Source organism: Xenia sp. Carnegie-2017, unplaced genomic scaffold (genome assembly GCF_021976095.1).
Source record: "Xenia sp. Carnegie-2017 unplaced genomic scaffold, XeniaSp_v1 HiC_scaffold_19, whole genome shotgun sequence".
Taxonomy (NCBI): domain Eukaryota; kingdom Metazoa; phylum Cnidaria; class Anthozoa; order Malacalcyonacea; family Xeniidae; genus Xenia; species Xenia sp. Carnegie-2017.
In genome coordinates, this window is record NW_025813481.1 from 2,533,044 (window position 1) to 2,554,475 (window position 21,432).

Here is a 21,432-nt window from a genome sequence, read left to right on the forward strand (position 1 = left end):
TTCTGATACAGCCGTTCTGCTGATTGATATCCTGTTTGTGGATTATAATAAATATCTCTTAAACTTTGCTCAATTTTAATGTCTTCATCCATTTAACTTACTCAAGATAACATTCAAGTAGAATACTGCCTACATTCACAGGAGCGCTATTTTGATCTAATACATTAAATACTAGCTCATTAAAGACTCCTTTTATAATTGTAACTTTACTTTCAATATCATTGTATTCGTATACAGTGCCAAATAACGACTGAATTGTTATTACTGGTAAAGTTAAAGCTATATTACTTTTTTTCCCTTCAGGGTTATAATTATAACTTGAATTTACAATATTAGAAGAAATTTGCAAAAACTTTAATCCTCTGTTTATATCCACTTTAAAAAAACCATTTTGTACAATACCTTTTTTCATAGTTTTTATAGTATCATTAAAACCTAGCATTTTTATAAGAGTATCAGCCAATACTAGTACCTCATCATTATTATTAGTTATTTTACAAGTTCCGTTGTTTTCTACCATCTCAAGCTTTACGTTAACAGACTTAAGAAACGTTTTAAGCATTTTAAAAGTCCAGTAACCAGAAGATAAATTATATTTTGTAGCTCCTATTGTAAAAGCTAAAGTATTATTTAATTTCACATTTTTATATTCCCAATACACATAAGCTTTTTTAATATATAAATATGAATAGTTAGTTGTTACTATACTTTCTTGTAAGTCAATTTTTTTACTATCTCCGTCTATAAAAACAGTGAACTTTTTCATATATAACATAGCTTATATTATATGTCAAACAAGCAAATAGAAGAAAATGCTATAAAATTAGGCGATGATGATTTAAAACATGTATCATATACAACATGGCCAAAAATATATTTAGAAACAACTAAAACACCTTTGTTTTCAAATCTAATAGCAGCTGTTAATGGAGATGAAGGTCATTCTGAGGACTATTTTGATCATATGTTGCATAGATGGTCATCAAAGTTTATTGTAAAACCTACATTTCAAAGGCCGGTAAATGTCGATATCTGTAACTTCAGATTGTATGTCATAGAGAATGATTATTTTATGAGCAGTTTCCCACCTATAACAGCTATGTGGTCAAGTGAAATTAAAAGTAAAAAAGAACAGCCTACTGGTATAAGATACAATATTAAAAATCATTTAAATTATAAACAAGAAGCTTACTACGCTATGATTTGTGGAGCTTATGTTGCTTCTTTTTTAAGCGGTATCGGGCTTAATCATTTAAATTTTGATAAAAGTAGAATTATACAAAGCCTTGTTAAATATCATTTGTATTATCAGATCCGAAAATTTATGAAGCACCCCTCGTTATTAGACAAATATGACTTTACGGAATTGAAAAAGCATATACCTTATAAAGGTATTTTAAAATTTGATAAAAACAATGATGGTTATTATGTTAATTTTCAATATTCGACTACTGATTATAAGAGCTTCATTGCATATCATTCTGAAGGAATTACATTAGTCGGAAAAATTCTTTTGCAAGAGAGCATTGAAAGTTTTGTTTATACAATTTTAGGCAGTCAGGCCAGCACACATTGGGCAATAGTTAATCATGGAGCTAAAAGCCTGCAAACTCAAAACGTTTTTAGAAAATTATTAAAAGATACTATAGTACAGAATGATACGACTGTATTTATATCTAATATGAGAAAGGCTATAAAAGACACAAATGTTGTTCTAAATATGGCAATAAGCCCTGGTATGATTTTAATACCCAGCCGTATGATTATATTAAATAAAAAAATTGATGGGTATAATAATATTTTAACATTAGCAAATAAAACTATGAAATTCGGAGTTAACTATAAAGTCAATTATTATGGAGTTAAAAAGGAAGAACCTAAAAAAGTACATCAAGATAATACACCATCACAACACCTAGATACTCTAGATGAAGTGTATAAAAAACCAGTAGTACATAAACATACAAAAATGATAGTAAATAATCCCCATCAAACAGATATGATTGTTTTACTAGGTTTATCAACGCTATCATCATTCATATTAATTAAATACGTCTTATAATATAATATGAAGAAAGTTTTAGATTTTAATCATATTTCGAGTGAGTTGAGTCAAGAGGAATTTGAAAAGCTTAAAAAGTTGTATTTATACTATCACAAGATGTATACCTGTTATAAATGGAAGTATAATAAATTAAATAAAATTAAACTATCATTAAACATGGGAAGTATTTTTTTAGTCTCAACTGGTGGTATTGTTGGTAGCGTAACCCTGAACCCGATAGTTATAGGCATCCTGAGTGGTCTAGGTGCTTTAGTTCAAGGTTATATGGTTAAAAGTAAGATTAATAATAACTTAGAAATGTGTAAATTTGGATATACATCATATGAAAAAATACTTATGAATATAAGGTCATATTTAAGGGGATTACCTTATGATGAAGTGATATTTCTATCAGACATAAAAGTTATCGATGATATTATAATAGACAATTGTACTACTATAGATGGTATGGTGAGTAAATATAACAAAAAATATAAATGATCTGTGAGTTATCTATAAGATTATCTGTGAGTTATCTATAAGTTATCTGTGAACAAAATATACAGTATTATATAACATGTCTGAAGAAAACCTAAAGATAACTACAGTTAAGAAAGAAAAAGACCCTCTTAGAGTTGAAGCCGGAAAGCGCTTGGCTGCTATATCAAAAGCTTCTAAAGAAAAAAAGATGCGAGATAGGATTGAATTAGAAAATAAAAAGAAAATTGAGGATAATAGCTGGAATATTAATTACGGATTTGTATTTGGAACTATTGGAGTATTAACTGCTATTGCTAGTCTCTATTATACAAGGAAAAATGATAAAAGGCAGGAAAAATTAACAAACGATAAAGCAAGAGAAGAAACAACTAGTGAAAAACATGTTTTGATACAAAAAAATAAACAATATAATTTAGACTCATTTGAATAAAATATTTCCTATTATATATGAAATACTATGAATGAAACAATTTATGAATGCTTGTTACAACAACTGCTGTAGGTCTTTCTATGGTGTCTAAAAACTACTAGGTCAAAAATTAACAGATACTGATAATATTAAAGATTTTACAAAAGCTAATTGCTCAACGTCATAAATCAAATCAATTGGGTCTGGAAATCCATTTAAATGGCTATTTCATAAACTTGATAAAAACGGTTACACTGAGGAAATGAAAAGATACCATGAGTCTCTAGAAAAATTACAAAGAGCTAAAGAGGCGTTTTATGAAAATGAAGTTAAAGAGCATAATAAAATTCAACAGCTAAGACAAGAACTTCAATATGCTGATGATGATATAGAACTTACAAACAAAGCTTTAGATGCGCTTAGAAAAGTAAAAACAATACATTACAACGGATTAACATTTCATAGAGAACCACAATTACATGACTTTTACAAAGAATCTAATACTATGAAAAATTATCAATCTGGTACAATGGTTGTGATTGGTATTATATCTGGATATTTATTATATAAAATTACTTAAAAAATAAAATATATAGTATTAGTATATGTATTGTAATGAATTGATTCATAAAGAGTTAGAAGAGTTTTTTGGTTATGTAAATTGTTGCTTTTGTAATAAACAGATATGTGATAGTTATATTAATAGATCTGCTAAGGTATACTTATGTTGCGAAAATCAAGAAATTATTTCAGATAATACAAGGAATGTTTGTAAGAACTGTGGTTCTGTTCACTCATATAAGATAGTTAATGAATGGATACCAGAGATTTGGAAATGTCAACGATCAGTTCATTCAAGAAAGAAATGGTTTTATAATAAAATTAGATTGTGTGTAACTTTTCAATATGTTGAGACATTGACTAGTGATTTTATAAAGGTTGTTAGTACTATGATTAAACATAAATTAATTAATAAAAAGAATATTAGTATGTATAACTATTATATAATACGTTTAGCTAGTAGAAGGGGTATAGCATTAAAACACCCTGTTAAAGATATGAAAAATAGTAAGACAAAAATAGTTTTTGATAATAGATTGTTTGGTGAAGTATATAAAATCCTTAAGTGGGATAAAGACATTAATTGTACTTATTATAACAACTGGGCCCAGTCAAAGAAATAAAACCTTTATAATTATATATGAATCTTAAAGATCTACTAAAAAAGATTAGAAATTTTATTCTATGTTGTAAAAAAACTAGTTCTAATATAGAAGTTGTTTTGAAGGATTTTGAAAAAACATTGTATAAAACAAAGGATAATATAAACGCACCTTAAAAAAAATAATATATATAGTAATTATATAGAATGGTTAAAGTTATAAAAAACACAGATGTATATAAATTTAAAGGACATGAAATTAATTTAGATTTATTAGATGAAATTATGAAAGATAAAAACATGTATATTAAATCATTAAAATATGAACTTGAATATAAAGATGATAATAGATATAATATTACAAGAGAAAAAATATATGAATTAAATACTTGTGACTGGTTATCTTTTTCTAAAGATAAATGTAATATAGACAATATTATAAAAATTTTACATATATTCTGTTCTATACATATAGAAACAGAACCCATTTTATGTGATAGTTTTAAACCAAGTTTAACAAATAGTAGTGGTTATAATTATATCCCAAGATTTGTTGAAATTACTCATATATTATTTAATAAATATTATGAATGGGATAAATGTTATTTAAAATATACAATTACTAGTACAGAGAATAGTTATCTTATATCATTTAGTTTATATGAATATACAGAATATAATATTTCAGCTAAAGGTAATATTAAAATTTATCTTAAACTCATTAAATAAAAATAAAATATATAGTATTAGTATATATGTGTTCAGATAAACCAATACGAGGAAGACCAAGAATTTATACTAAAGAACAAATTAAACAACATAGGACATTATATATGCTTTCAAAACCATGGCATTGTGATTTATGTAATAAAACATATAGTTTAGCATATAAAACTTTACATCTTAAAACTAGAAAACATTTAATAAATTCAAAAAATTAAAATTAATATAGTTTTTATAAAAATTTAGGTGCGTTTAACAAAAAAAAATTTAAATATATAGTAATTATATATGATAGAAAATAGAAAAAATAATAATGAAATTTTTAGCGTTGCTTATTTCGGATCCGGCTGGCATTTTCGAATGGTTGATAAGGAGTTATTTTCTAAAATTGGTTTGTTTATATTCATTGATAGTCTACCTGATAGAAAAAAAGATTATCCACCTGATTCTACCGGTTATGAAAAATGTAAAGATCTCCCAACATTTATACAAACATTAATTAAATATGCACTTAAACAAAAATTAAAATTAGTTGAACATCATAAACATTTAAATTTATTAATATTTAAAACTGATGATTATATAAATCATCAACAAGAGGTTCATTATTATTATAATACAAGTGTATTAGATGCTATTAATAACCCACAAATTAGAGAAAAATTAAACAAGGTTATCTGGATATACGAGCATGGTTTCTGGCCATGGGAATTCGGTTTAGAACCAGGAATGCTGAAAAATACAATAAAAACTGAAGCTGAATTAAGAGAATATTTACAAAATATTTAAAAACACTCAAAAGTTAAATAGATTAATTTAATTATTTTTATAAAAGAGTTTTAAATATAGATTTATTTCTATAATTAAAATTAGTGCGTTTAAAAAAAATAAAAATAAAATATATAGTATATATATGAATAGAGATTATTTAAATCGAAAGGTACTTAAAGACAAACCTATTTTATATAGTATGCCTAATATGAATAAAGATGAACTTCAAAATTTGACTAAAGACGATTTAATTAATTTAATATTAAATCAAAAACCTAAGGTTGAAGTTAATAATACTTCAATTTCCAAACCAGTACAAAAAGTACTATCACAATCCAATATTAAACAAATGACTGTACAACAATTAAAAGCTATTGCTAAAGATAAAAAGGTTAAAGGTTATTATAAACTTAGAAAAAACGAATTAATCAAAGTATTAACACCAGTCCCCAAACCAAGAAAGAGTGTAAAAGAGATGGTTAAAGATTATGAGAACAATACACAGATGCTATCAGATAAAAATAAAAAACCATTACCAACACCAAGAGTTGAAATAATAGAAACAAACAATGCTCTTAAAGGTTATACAAAGTCATATAGAATAAGTATTATGAACATTAAAATGCCATTAATACAATTGCAGAACACAAGAAAGTATCTTACATATTATATTAAAGAAATATTAACAACAATGAAAGGATTAAAGTTTATTGAAACGCTTGAGGTAACATTTGAAAAAATTAAAATAAAATATGGTGGTGATGTTGATCATTTAACAAAAACAGCTTATTTCAACAGCCCAGCTTTAACAATTACTAATTCTAATGAAATCAATGAATCACTACAAATTTCAAAACAAAATATATTAAATAAGATTAGTAAATTTACACAAGAAGGTTCTGGATGGTCTATTCAATCTATAGATAATCATTATCTTAATGTTGTTAAATACAAACCATTACAAGGGTCTTCATACATTAATTTACCTCAAGAACTTAAAAACTCTAAAAAGGGTTTGATAAATATGAAAAATAAAGACAATAAATGTTTTATGTGGTGCCATATTAGATATATTAACCCACAAAATAAATACCCACAAAGGATTAAAAAATCTGATAAGGAATATATTAACAAATTAGACTACTCTGGGATCGAATTTCCAGTAACTGTTAAACAATATAATAAAATCGAAAAGCAAAACAAAATTAACATTAATGTCTTCGGTTATGAAAATAAGCAACCATACCCCATTTATATATCAAAAGAAAAATTTGAAGACAATATGGAACTACTATTAATAACTGATAATGAAAACAAACATTATATTCTAATAAAAAATTTTAATGCATTTATGTACAATCAAACAAAGCATAAGGAAAGGAAACACTTTTGTATGCGTTGCCTTCAATGTTTTAGTTCTGAAAAAATATTAAATAACCATATAGAAAACTGTATATTAATAAATGGTATACAATCAATAAGGATGCCTGATAAAAATAACAACATACTTAAATTCAGCAACTATCATAAACAACAACCAGTACCATTTATTATATATAGCGATTTTGAGTCTATTACAGAAAAGATATTTAATTGTACCCAAAATAATAAAAAATCATATACAGAAGCCTATCAGAAACATACAGACTGTGGTTATGGATATAAAGTTGTTTGTTGTTATGATGATGAATTCACGAAACCAATTCAACTATATAGGGGTGAAAAGGCTGTTTACAAATTTATGGAAGCTATGTTAAAAGAAGTTAAATATTGTAAAAATATTATGAAAACCTACTTTAATAAACCATTAAAAATGACCTCTGATGATGAAGAAAAATTTAAAAAAGCTGATGAATGTCATATCTGTAACAAAAAATATACTAACAAAGATATTCGAGTTCGAGACCATTGTCATATCACTGGAAAATATAGAGGGTCAGCTCATCAAGATTGTAATTTAAAACTTAGAATAGACTCTGATAAATTTAAAATCCCAGTAATATTTCACAATCTGCGTGGGTATGACAGCCATTTTATTATGCAAGAAATCGGAGCTATTGTTAATAAGCATACATACAAAAACAAAAAAGGTGAAGAAACGCATATGAATATAAATGCTATACCTAATAATATGGAAAAGTATATGGCTTTTATGTTAGGAAACCATTTAACATTTCTTGATAGTTTTCAATTTATGAGCTCTAGTTTAGAAAAGCTTGTTAGTAACCTACCTAAAGAATCGTTTAAATACACCTCTAAGCAGTTTAAAGGTGAAAAACTTAATTTAATGACTAAAAAAGGTATATACCCATATGATTATATGAATTCGTTTAAAAAGTTTAATGAGGAGTTGCCTTCAAAAGAAGACTTTTATAGTATTCTTACTGATGAGAATATATCAGATGAACAATACAATCATGCTCAAAATGTTTGGAATACATTCAATCTCAAAAACATGGGTGATTATCACGACCTGTATCTGAAATCAGACGTTTTATTATTAGTTGATGTATTTGAAAACTTTCGAAAAACATGCTTAGAATACTATAACTTAGACCCATGTCATTATTTTACATCACCAGGGCTGTCGTGGGATGCTATGCTTAAAATGACAGATATTAAATTAGAATTAATGACAGATATTGATATGTTTCAATTTATTGAAAAGGGTATGAGAGGAGGTGTTTCTTATATTTCTAATCGATATGGTAAATCTAATAACAAGTATATGGAAACATTTGATAAGAATAAACCATCGAAGTATTTAACGTATTTAGATGCTAACAATCTGTATGGATGGGCTATGTCACAATACCTACCTACTGGTGGTTTCAAATGGTTAACTGATAAACAGATTAACAACATAAATTTAGCCGCATATAAAGAAGATAATAAAAAAGGTCTAATTTTAGAAGTTGATTTAGAATACACTGAAGAACTACATAATTTACATAACGATTATCCATTAGCACCCGAAAAAATTATGGTCACTAGTGATATGTTATCAAAATATTGTAAGACAATTGCTTCTAATTACAATATATCAACAGGTTTAGTAAGCAAACTGATTCCGACTTTAAAAAATAAATACAAATACGTTTTACATTATAGAAATCTTCAACTATATTTAGATCTTGGGTTAAAGTTAAAAAAAGTACATAGAGTACTTGAATTTAATCAATCTCCATGGTTGAAAAAATATATAGACTTTAATACTAAAAAGAACTAATGCAAAAATAACTTTGAAAAGACTTTTCAAACTCATGAATAATTCGGTTTCGGTAAGACAATGGAAAACTTACGAAAAGAGTAGATGTTAGACTAGTAACTAATAAAATAAATTATTAAAATTAGCTTCAAAACCTACTTATGTAAGTTCAAAGATCTTTAATGAGAACCTTGTGGCTGTGCATAAGATCAAAGAAACACTAACCCTTAACAGGCCTGCATATGTGGGTATGTGTATCTTAGATTTATCTAAAGTATTAATGTACGATTTTCATTACAACTATATCAAGAAAAAATATGGTGATAAAGCTAAACTTCTTTTCACAGACACAGATAGTTTAACATATGAAATTGAAACTGAAGATGCCTATCAAGATTTTTGGGTTGATAAAGATAAATTTGATTTTAGTGATTACCCAGAATACCATAAATATCATGATAAAACTAATAAAAAAGTTATTGGTAAAATGAAAGATGAAGTTGCTGGAATAGTAATTAAAGAATTTGTTGGTTTAAGAAGCAAGATGTATAGTTATATTAAAGATAATAATAAAGGAGATAAAAAAGCTAAAGGAATTAAGAAAAATATTATTAAGAGTAAAATAAAACATGAAGACTATAAAACAACACTATTTGAAAACAAACAAATGCATCATACAATGAAAACTATTAGAAGTGTAAACCATCAACTTAGTAGTTATGAGATTAATAAAGTATCACTAAGTTGTTTTGATGATAAACGTTATATATTAGATGATGGTGTAACAACATTAGCTTATGGCCATTATAATATCGGTTCAAATAACTAAATATTAACAAACAGTTATAATGTGTAGTAAGCATGTAGCGTGGGCCTCTGTTAGAGTAAAATCATACATACCTGCTCCTCATGTTTGACTACATATCACATAACTGTTTGTAATAAGTAATTAATACAAAAGCGATATACAAAAATATTCAAAATCCTGAAACAATTATTAAAAACACTTTTAACAAAAATTATATAAAACATATAGATTCCATAGTTTTTAAAGAGCATCTATGACATTGTTGCGCTCAAAATTTCAGGCTTAGTTGCCTGAAATTTATCGCCCGACACAACGATTTAAAAAGATGCTTTATTAACACTTGATTATTAACACTTGATTATTAAAGAATATTTCTACCAAGCGCTGAGTTTTAAGACCATTGTTAAAGGCCACTAGTTAACCAAATTACCACGTAGACTATAAAGCGCGCTGATACTGATATTTTAATAACACTTGATTATTAACACTTGATTATTAACACTTGATTATTAAAGAATATTTCTACCACGCGCTGAGTTTTCAGACCATTGTTAAAGACCACTAGTTAATCCAATATACCAGTCGACTATAAAGCGCGCTGCTACTGATATTTTAATAACGCTTGATTATTAACACTTGATTATTAACACTTGATTATTAAAGACGGTTTTTTGAAGAGCATTTTTTAAGCCTCTGTCGTCCTTCGGACAAAACGGGGCGAGCCGAAAATTCTAGCTAAAGCTAGAATTTTTTACCCACCGGGCTCGCATGAATTCTCGGCGATCCCATCCCCCTGCTCAATTTTAGCTACGCTAAAATTTGCGCTGCCGGATCGCCTCCGAACCGATGCTTTCTTAACATTTGTTTGTAAAGACCGTTTTTAAAACATATAGATTCCATATTTTTAAACTATAGATTATAATTCGAGATTTTTACCCCCTTTGAAATAATGACTATTTTTTACACAGCTTTTTTACATGACCTTTTACCAGAGGGACGTCTTTGAACCATGGTCTTATTTTATGTTGTTATAAAGATAGTTTTTACCCACGGGTGTAGTAGTAATATACATGGGGAGTTATAGATAACAAAAAGTAAACTTTTTGTGATCTAGAACCCCCATGTATATTACTACTGATGTTGGGAATGAACCAGAAATAAAGACATCATCTCCACATTCTCTTACCTCAGATGTTTGTGAGCAGTTGAATCTTTCAATAGATTGATTTACCGTATCGATCATGAAGTCTTTAAACATTTCAATAAAGTATCCGACTCTACATGGTTAGGTTGCCTAAGATTTTTACGAAACGTTCGCCAGCATTGGTATGATAACCCTCGTCCACAACTGTCATGGAAACTATGAAGAGTATTTTCTTCAACTTTTTAAGGAACTGCCTGTTCTAGTTCACAGAACCATAAGATTGAGTGACTGGAAGACAAGACCTGTTCTAAAGAAACATTTTGCAAGTAAGACACAGAAGTGAGTTTTCATTTTGATAGCCAAGCTATAAATTAGGGTCCATGACACTATATTTGTTATTCTCACTCTAGTTCTCCTCTTCATTTATTGTACTTAATGCATGTATGTTTTTAATTCTGTATATTGCCGTTGCAAACATTTTCTGGACAGTGCACATCCTGTAAAACTTGAAGAAGGCAAGGGAAAGAAAAGCGAAGCTGTTATTGAATACCCTGATCTTAACGGTAAATAGCTATGTAACAACAAACTAATGCTGTGTACGTGTCACTTTTCTTAAATATTCTACCAAAAACCGTAATCTCTCCACTTGTATCTGTGCATCATTTTCTAACTTTGTGCGACTGAAAATAACGGTTCAAGCATGTGTGATAGTACTAGCAATAGTCAAAAATCTTTAGACGAGATTAATGATTTGTCCGATATCCAAAGATAGTGACGAGTACCTACGAATCATGGTGATTCAGAGACTGGCATATTTTTATCGTATGGTAAAAAGAAGCTTATAGCTTATTATGTTGTCAAACTTGTAAAAAACACATATGCAATAATAAATATTGTGTATCTTTTGCTTTAAGTCAGCAAATGCTTTCAAATCGTATACATTAATGCTGAAATTTTGATTTTAGGCTTGAGTAAAACTGTAAATAATGTGCATTAAATGTAGAAAGTATTAAAGGGAAAACATACTATAGTAAAAAGTAAAAGTACTGCGTACCATTCGAAGGCATAACCAAATACCTATAGTTAACATAATTTTTTGAAGATCCTCTTTCGATATGGTAAAAATACGCTCAGATTTTTTCTAGTAAGACCATCTTACACAGCAGTCACGACGAAGTCAGTATGATCAATTTTACAAAATATATGACACTGTCGTAAACAAACAACCAGTTCCCAAAAATTGAATTGACGAACAGGATGATAGTCAAAGATAGCCTGATTTTAACCTGCTAAATTGTTGTGAAACTCTTCCAGCTTCATTGGAGACAATCCAGAAATGATAGTTTCTCGTGTATACTAAAAAATATACTTCGTTATACGCATCCAACTCAAATCGTAGGCATAATTATCGATCTTTTACCATTCCTAGATTTCACTCAAATATTTACCATTTTTTTCCAGTTCATACAGGAAAGACTCGTCAACATAATTATCTGGGTAATTTTGTTCTTCGTACAAGATTTTTCTCCATGGCTTTTTCACCATTATAAGAAAATGTTTCTTAAAAAATAACAGAGCGTGACTTTGCTTGATAGACAGTCAAGTCATCCCACCTGTGATAGCAAAGGTTATAAGGGTGAAATTAATTACTTTGTATGAAGCATGTATATGTCAAAATGCACATTACCTCAACCAACAAAAACTAGGCCATTTCGAAAACCCACCAAAGAATGACCAGTTTATTGTATCCCATCTGTCAGAATCATCGGTCAGAGTCGATTGCAAATCGGCAATACCAGGGCAATACCAAGCAATACTATCCAATTTAACATTATGTACACTACTTCAGTCTTAAAAATATTACTGATAAATAGTCATTATGTCATTCATGTCAATTTGTATTCCTAAAGTACAAATGTACAAGAACAAAAAATTATAAAAATACAGTGTTGGCTAAGAATTTTCTCTATAATTCAGCAACGCAATATACACATTTTATTTACTTCTTTACTGACCAAACTATCAATAGCTTGTTCATTTTGATGTTAAAAAGAAGACAAATAATGTTATTTCTTCTTAATCGAGCTGCTTCAGAAAGATGAAAATTTGCTGAAAAACAGGGGAGAGTAGGACCCTGGTTAAGACGCTGGACGAGTTTGGGGAAGCGGCCCAGCGGGGGAAAAACCTTCACACGTCATTACCACTGTCATTGCGATGAATGGGAAGTGGGAATTGTAACTTTACCAAGGAATGTTTACGTGTAGAAAAGCTCTAGAATAGTTTACAACGAAATCGAAGGGCCTGTATTTCCGATATTCGGTGATAATGGCGATGTCTGAAGCGCATCGCGAATTTTTAAGAAAAAACAGGGAATATATCAAAAGAAATCTTGAGGTTGATGCTGTTTGGCCACAAATGACGGACGTTCTGGATCGTAACTGCGAAGACAAAATTCGAGCAGAATCCACCCCTGAAGCTCGTACTTTGGAACTTCTTAATTTGCTGCATCGGCGAGGAGATGAAGCATTTATATCCTTTATTAGAGCGACACTTAAAGTTCAAAGATGGGTTGGGGAATACTTGGCTGACTTAGCCGGACTTAATGTGAACCATATACTTCCTAGTGCTACGCAAAGTACGACATTTTTTATTTCTTATACTGTTATATATTACGTACTGTGAGCTTGTTTGCCTGTCTATTATTTATTCATTCTGAAGATGTAAAATTCTCTAGAAGATAAGAATGCAAATATCGACTTCACTTGCAGAAGTTTTAATGAAAACCATCTTCTTATATATAAACAGAAACATCAGAAAGTTTTAAACCATTTATTTTACCACTGTCTTACTTAGGAGAAACTGAAGAGCCTGGAATGAAAGAGGTCCATCGTCAAATTCTTGTGAGCCATTTGTCCACATTTAAGCAATCACTTAATGTCGCTCAAATGGTTGAAAGTTTATCCAACAATGTGGCGATCACAAGCAGAAATCCTGGTGTCAACATCAGAGCTGTGTTGCAAGAACTATCTTTGGACAAAAAAGTGGAAAAGCTTATATGTGATGTGCTTCCGCGTTTAGGGCCTGATGCATTCCAATGTTTTTTCAAAACCTTAGATATAAATCAGCCGCAACTTGCCCATGATTTGAGGCAGTCAATAAAAGGTATGTAAAAAATGTAATAATTATTCCTCCTTGTTATTACATATAAATATTTATCCCTTTACATATCCTGTAAGTCAAATTCATCTCACTGATTTGTCAGCTACTCATTCTGGCGAACTAATTGATGAGAGACAATTCTATCAGGAGCCAACAAATGCTCATCTGACTGGGCAGACCACAGCCCAGTTTAATCTTGAAACAACCTGTTCAGATCTACCTGACCATGTTTAAAGAAAGTTAGAAGAACGCTTAAACAAAGGCAATGAGTTATTAGAGAATGACTGGAGAAGGTGATTTTCAAATGAATTAAAGTTTTTTTAAACTCAGTTGATGTTTTATCTTTAGGTAACTAAATGTTTTTAGTAAAGTTTTATTCCTTAACTGAGCACAAATTGACTTTTTTCAAGCCTGTACAAAGCAGTGAATTTGCCACAAGGTAAAGAAAACATCATTGCTGAGAAATTCTCTGGTAACCCCACACGATATGTGTTGGACACTTGGTTTGATAGAGACGGACAACATGCCAATGTAAGAGCACTGCTCCTAGCATTGAAAGAGTGTAAGCAAGGAGGTTTAGCTCATGAGATAGAAAGGGATTTGGATGTTAAGCTGCCTGATCAAGTTCCGCAAGACACCGTTGATGGAATCATGCAGTTAAATGAAAACGAGAAAAGAACTGGTAAGTGAAGTTGGAATGAGTGGTTGTCTAATTTTTCAAAGCAAAGCACGATCTTGTCAGATTGAGCAGCTGCATCAAAGTATAGTTTTGTACATACAGCCAGCCCACAAGTTTTGTTTATGCTATGTAAATCTCAGATCATTATTGTTCTTTTCCCATCTGTTTTATTCACAGTAAGTAAACACATTAAAATTTACATAGCAGGACTAAATTTGTGGGATAGCAACGCCACTACTCACCTGCAAGGATTAGTTTTCGAATAATGACTCCAAGTTCTTGAGGCTTGGTCTGACATGTTTTACTTTCATGTCCAAAAGTAAGGTTGGAGATAAACTTTAGAGTTTGCTTGATTGCTTATATATATTTAGGTCAATGTATTATTGTGTAAGGTGTAAATGCAGTAACGTAGCCAGCTCGACTTTTACTCCCGCTTGTATCCAAATGTTTTGTGTTTACTAGCTGTGAGAACAATAGATTTATAAAAGATGAATAATGGTTATCCATGAGAATTTACATAACCATAGGAAATGTGCAGGCTGGCTACGTTAAGGTGTAAATGTTAAATAAATATTTCAACTTGGTTTAATTAAAATATCCTAATTTAGTCTCCATCTTAGTAAAGCTTTGAGGTTCGTGAAGGAGATACGGAGAGAATTAAAAGTTCAGTTGATAAATTAATTGAACCAAGGTAGTATTGATGTTCTCTCGCCCTACGGGCTCGGTCTTTACAAAAAGACATCGGTCCGATATTTCTCCGTAAAGACCTCAAGCTCGGTTATTAAGGGCTTAATAACGCGCATGATTGGTAGATGATTTTGTCATTATTGTATGACAACCAATCATGTTGCAAATTTAGCGTCGCGCGCGGAAAATTCCGCCTGGTTAAAAAAAGGCTTTAGATTTATTTGTGATAGAACGGTTGTGGTTGACGATTGTGCTTTTAATATTGGGCGGTTTGTGCTGTTAAGATTTTGTAAAGATTTAAAGAGGGTGGTTAAATACTTTTCTATCATGCAAAGAAATTGTTTGCAACGTTGGTTGTTACATTCTTACTATAAGGTTAAGTTAAACCACTGATTCAATTTAAATTTGAATATTCAGTGAAATCATCTACATGATGATTAGTACATAAGTTCACTGATTAACAGAGCCATAGTTTTATTATTTTAATTTAACTGAAAATCGTCAATATAGGCGTGAAACACTGGGTAGTAAATCATATCAAGTATTGTTTGAATATGTAATTCAAAGTTATATATGTATAAATATGTATAACTTTGAATTACATTTATACAATATACTTGATACAAAAAACAGACGTACGTATGTCTCATGTTATTTTTTATAGTAGACGATGAAAGAAGTTTGGGTGAACTTCCAAAAATAGGTAGATAAGTCTTTTCAATATATGTTTACATGATGCTGATTTTTGATGATTCACGTAAACTACGAAATCTCATTTATCTTTTTCTTTTCCGTTATGATGTACTTAATGAAGTACACCAATCTTCAATTAAAAAAAAGCGTTTCATACATGTGTAGAAATACTGCATGTGTAGTCGGTTTCCTGTTGCGCATGTAATCCATTGCTCGTCAGTGGATACTATTTTCTAAATAACATTTTGATAGTACTATACATTGCCGACAGTTCTCTTAGACTGCAACTGACGTATCTATGTTGAATCTGTCGAATCTTTAAATGTACATCGCACAAAGCAAATGTCATTGTATTCATGACCTGTATAGCCTGACTTCCATCGTATGTTTAAATTCATTGTCATTAAGAATCGTTTAAACAATAGTCATATTGATTTTCATTGAAGTAGATTTGAGTATAGATGTGTACGTTTATGTTGGATGTCTGCAAAATGTTTTTTGATTCTGTAACTAGGTCTAATTTATTTATTTAATATTTTAGTTAATTTTCATCACTTTAACACAATTATTGCAATCGTGACCTTCAAACACCGTTTTACGCTATTTGTTTTTAATATGGTTATGTACTTATACGTTGCTTGAAAGTGATGCATGAAGCATGAAAACGTTGCAAAACAAAAAGCATACAAATATTAATATTCATAAATGCGCAAAAAGCGCTTCCTATCAAGGCATTTAGCTAACATCTCGGATGTTTCGTACTTTCGGTTTGACTTCATGATGTTAATTGTTTCTTCCAAACATACACAGTACAATTTACTTCATGCTAATCTTGACGGTATACGCATTTTACTACAGACACCATGAGATATTAAATGGTTTGTCTCGTTCCTTGAGCCATGCGTATTTATATAGCTCAGTTCTGTTTCTATACGATTGCTGGGACGATGAGTATGGTTGGTGTGACGCTCGAAACATCCGGCCGTCATACCAATGTACAGTGTTGATTCGTTACAATCTGTTCTTGTTTGGCCTTGTAAACAAGTGATGAAATCATTTTCTTTCAAGAGGGCACTTTTATTTTATTCGACAATTGTAATTTTTGTGATGAATGTAATTTAAGGCTATTTTCAACAAGGTGGAATTTTCCGCGCGTAATAAAATTATTGGATGAGGCTGAGCAATATCAAGAATTATTCAGACCGAGGTCAATGTTATCTTCCGAAGCGTAGCTGAGTATAGTTGAGGGAAGTTGGTTTATATTGATACAAGTTTTTCTAACTGTATATTTAGCTACTCAAAAAACTGAGAAAATTGAACTTTTGCATTAAAAGAATAAAGTAAAAGGTTACATGATGCTACCATTTTATTTTATACATTTATCTTCATGAAAAATGTATTGATGTTTTTACTATAAACAAAGGTCAAGGTCAGTAGAGTAGTCAACTGTATTTTGTTTTACTTATGTACTTTTGTGTGTCATTTGTGTGTTGTATATTAATGTTTTGTGTTAATGCCATTAACTACATGTTGCTAAATAAAGTTGAAGAAACATAAGAGTTTAAATTATGGGACCATCATTTTTTATTTTGTCTGATACATTTTGTTTTTTCATTGATGAAAAAGTTACAAAAAATGTGAATTAAAAATGTAGTTTTACACATGTTATCTACATGAGAACTAGCAGATTTTTCAAAAAAGATTTAAAGAAATCTTTAAGACAAGCTTTAAAAAGAAAACGAGGACTATCATTTTTAAACTAGAATACCTGCGTCGCTCGTCCAGATTATCTTTAGGAAAGAGGACGACGAAAATATCACCAAGATTGCGTTATCATCATGTCTATTATCATTTGCAAACGTCACAAATCCTTTTGGATATATCTTTTTCTGATCATCAATTAAAACATCTAAAATTTGCATTACCGATCCGATTATCATTTGTTATTATTGGTGACTAAATTACTTTGATTTTAGGCTTGAATAGAACTCAAAATAATGTGCATTAAATGTAGAAAGTATTAAAGGGAAAACAGACTATAGTAAAAAGTAAAAGTACTCCTTACCATTCGAGGGCATAACCAAATACCTATAGTTAACATAATTTTTTGAACATCCTTTTTCAATTCGGTAAAAATACCCTCAGATTCTTTCTAGTAAGACCATCTTACTCAGCATTCACAACGAAATCAGTATGATCAAGTTTGTTTACAAAATATATGACACTTTGTCGTAAACAAACAACCATTTACAGCTCCCAAAAATCTGTTAAAAAGTTAAATAGCTAGAAGGAAACTTTCTTTTTGTGTGGAGTTTAACAAATAAAAGCTTACATTTGTTGCAATACTTTTTAGTAATATTATCATACTTAAATGTTTCATATTTACATTGCTTCAGCTTCTGAAGAAAAGGAATCGTTGCTATATCTACTAAATGATAATGACAGTGATGCTGATATTGGTATAACGTCTTCTACATCAGGACCTAGTAAGTAATAGAATTTTATATGCAAATATTTACACAAACGTAATCTTTATTGCCTTTTGAAATATTAAGTAGAAACAAGAATGCAATGTAACCATTGAGATTGGTTTATATCTTCCTTATTCACATACTTTGGTTAACGGTCAAAAATGTCAGATGTAATGAAGAGTGAAATAACTCAGCAAGTATTCCTTTTATCTTGCTCTGATGTATTAACCGTGTTAGCAAACATTTGCCCAAACATTTCCATGGTTTTCAACGCTAAACACAAACAATAATTTATAACCCAATATATTAATTTTAAAAGGTATCGTTATATGTAGCCAACTAAAATCTTTTAATTCAAAAATAATACAAATGTTGTGTATCAAAATCATGTGAAAATTTTAAACTTTGTAAACATAGAAATTTGATCAGTATGTATAGAAAGTGAAAACTGGCTATGATGCTAAAAGTAAATTATGAAAACCATCATGATCAACGTGTCAGTTTTATGTATACGTTACATGTACACAAATTAACTTAAATAGAATATTGTTGAAAACATCCTTTTAAAACATATTATTTGATTATTGATAGCCAATAAAAGGCCAATAATTCTGGTCAAAAACACAAGCTTTTCAGAAGGTAACCTTAAAAACATTAGGTTCTTTAATTCTCCGAACTCTTTTCACCTCGACAGGTGCTTTCATCTTTGATTTTTCAATCTCAATGTTTCCATTTAAAGTGAAACGATCCTGACGTCCCTCAACGTCCTTTGAACTAAATATCCCTCATCCGTGTGTTTGGGAGCAGGAAATACGCTGTTAATACAAATAAACTCAAGACAAGGCAAACATGTTATTATGTCATTATTCAGTAGCTAAATATAAAAGTCAGTTCACCTTAAAGGGCAAAGCTGTGTAGGTATTTCAAATCTTGTCTAATAGCTACATTTTTTTGATGTGCGTACAATTAGAAAATTAAATTGCTTCTTGATACATTCATTTATTCCTTTCTAAATAGTCCACTTTACTTTTTGATTGAAGAATTGCTGTCTCAACCATGGAAATGTTATGATAAATCAATAATGCACCAGCAAAAGTTCAGAATGATGGAAGAATATGGGCAGAAATCCAAGAAAAGTTAAACTTGTAAATGGTGTAAAGGTTATTTGTTCTGAAGAGTTTTGCTTGGTAAAGGAAGTGATGGAACTCGTGTTTACCTTGGACTCGGAAAAGATGGTTACGGAAAAGCAGTAAAACGATTGCTTCGAGATAACTGCGCGGAGTTAGCAAACGAGAAAAGATATTTTGAATGAGTTGAATGCAAAGCGTTCAAATTATGTTGTGAATTATTGGTTTCTTGAAGAAGAACCAGGCACAGATAATTTGTATTTGATATTAGATTTGTGTGAAGAATCGTTAGAGAGTTATGTGAAATCTTCGTCTTTGCAAGATCTTCAAAAGGTCGTTCCTAAAGTTCTTATTCAGATCTTAAATGGTCTAGTTCACCTTCACAGCGGTGAGCGTCCTATTCTTCATCGGGATTTAAGACCCTCGAACGTTCTTCGAGATGTGGATGGAAATTTTTTAATCGCTGACTTTGGCATAAGTCATATGTTATCTGACGAATCTTCGACACATTGGAGCATACAAAGAGGAGCTAAATATTGGATAGCTCCAGAGTCATATGACGCATCAGATGATACAATTAATAAAGTTCGTTACAAAAAGGAGTCTGACATTATGGTAAGTTCTTGAAGTAGAAATAGAGGCCAACCACAGGTCAATGTTGTTTTTGCATTTGAATGTTGTATTTGGTAGGGATATCATAATCACTGCCACTGAGATCATTATCACTTTTAAATATAATTTTTCTTTACCTTCATTGTACAGTCATATAGTGGCGAAATACAAATTGTACTGTAGAAAATATAAAAATATTTACATGTATGATAATAAATTGTTGTTATTGCCTTATTGATTTTACGATTGTATGTCTCTCATTTAGATTGCTCTAAAAAATTTGTGGCTACGATTCTTAATTGGAGAACATTATTCTGATTTTTTTCGAACTGAACTTGTATTTTTGCAAGTAACAAATAAATTAACTCCATTTTTTATTGAAAATAGAATGCCGGAATGGTGGCTTATTATGTTGCAACAAAGGGAAAACATCCTTTGGAATTGAACGGCATAGACTGGACAACATTTTGAAAGGAAACCCAGTTGGCTTGGACGAAATCAAGGATTCCACGCTCAAAGACCTTTTATCGTGGATGCTACAGCTAAAACCGGAAGACAGACCATTGGCCAACGAAGCGTTAAAACACCCTTATCTACAAACCGATAAGGAGAATTTCGCTTTTCTGTGTGATGTTGGGAATGAACCAGAAATAAAACATCAAATCATCTCTCCCTCAAATAAAGACATTCTCTTCCCTCAAATCTTCGTGAGCAGTTGAATCTTTCAATAAATTGGATGGACCGTATCGATCCTGAATTCTTTAATCATTTCAATAAAGTATCCGACTCTACATGGTTAGGTTGCCTAAGATTTTTACGAAACGTTCGCCAGCATTGCATGATAAACCTCGTCCACAATTGTCATCATGTGTTAAAGATGGAAACTATCAAGAGTATTTTCTTCAACTTTTTGAGGAACTGCCTTATCTAGTTCACAGAGCCATAAGATTGAGTGACTGGAAGGCAAGACCTGATCTAGAGAAACATTTTCCAAGTAAGACACAGAAATGAGTTTTCATTTTTGATGGCCAAGCTATAAATTAGGGTCCATGACACTATATTTGTTATTTTCACTCTAGTTCTCTTCTTCATTTACTGTACTTAATGCATATATGTTTTGAATTCTGTATATTGCCATTGCAAACATTTGTTAGACAGTGCACATGCTGTAAAACTTGAAGAAGGCAAGGGAAAGAAAAGCGAAGCTGTTATTGATTACGCTGATCTTAACGGT

General features: G+C 30.2%; 2 protein-coding genes across 5 annotated transcripts in view; both read left to right on the forward strand.

Annotated features, from left to right (window-relative positions):
- LOC124438470 overlaps positions 1 to 19,570 on the forward strand; it is a 35,752-nt gene extending 16,182 nt beyond the window's left edge. Inside the window, exons 9-16 of one of the 4 annotated variants that reach the window (XR_006946099.1) lie at positions 11,034 to 11,333; positions 12,232 to 13,405; positions 13,624 to 13,932; positions 14,033 to 14,222; positions 14,340 to 14,611; positions 15,960 to 15,998; positions 18,385 to 18,474; positions 19,500 to 19,570. Coding sequence is in view for 1 of the 4 variants with exons in the window: in XM_046988632.1 (XP_046844588.1) it covers positions 13,096 to 13,405; positions 13,624 to 13,932; positions 14,033 to 14,163 (750 nt within the window). In the remaining 3 variants the exon portion in view is untranslated. Of the gene's footprint in view, positions 1 to 11,033; positions 11,334 to 11,507; positions 11,814 to 12,231; positions 13,406 to 13,623; positions 13,933 to 14,032; positions 14,223 to 14,339; positions 14,612 to 15,959; positions 15,999 to 18,384; positions 18,475 to 19,499 lie in introns of those variants that run through there. The other 3 variants (XR_006946100.1, XM_046988632.1, XR_006946101.1) reach the window with 3 other exon arrangements.
- A 4-nt stretch (positions 19,571 to 19,574) lies between these two features.
- LOC124438746 (mitogen-activated protein kinase kinae mkk2-like) lies at positions 19,575 to 20,844 on the forward strand. The gene is made up of 3 exons (XM_046988946.1): positions 19,575 to 19,694; positions 19,746 to 20,201; positions 20,586 to 20,844. The coding sequence occupies exons 1-3, from the start codon at positions 19,575 to 19,577 to the stop codon at positions 20,667 to 20,669; spliced, it is 660 nt and encodes a 219-aa protein (XP_046844902.1). The 3' UTR covers positions 20,670 to 20,844.
- Positions 20,845 to 21,432: the final 588 nt, after the last annotated feature.

Coding starts and splice junctions, on each gene's coding strand:
- LOC124438746 (XM_046988946.1), top strand. CDS start 19,575: ATGGGCAGAAATCCAAGAAAAGTTAAACTTGTAAATGGTGTAAAGGTT. Junction 19,695..19,745: donor CCTTGGACTCGGAAAAGATG/GTTACGGAAAAG, acceptor GCGCGGAGTTAG/CAAACGAGAAAAGATATTTT. Junction 20,202..20,585: donor AAAAGGAGTCTGACATTATG/GTAAGTTCTTGA, acceptor TATTGAAAATAG/AATGCCGGAATGGTGGCTTA.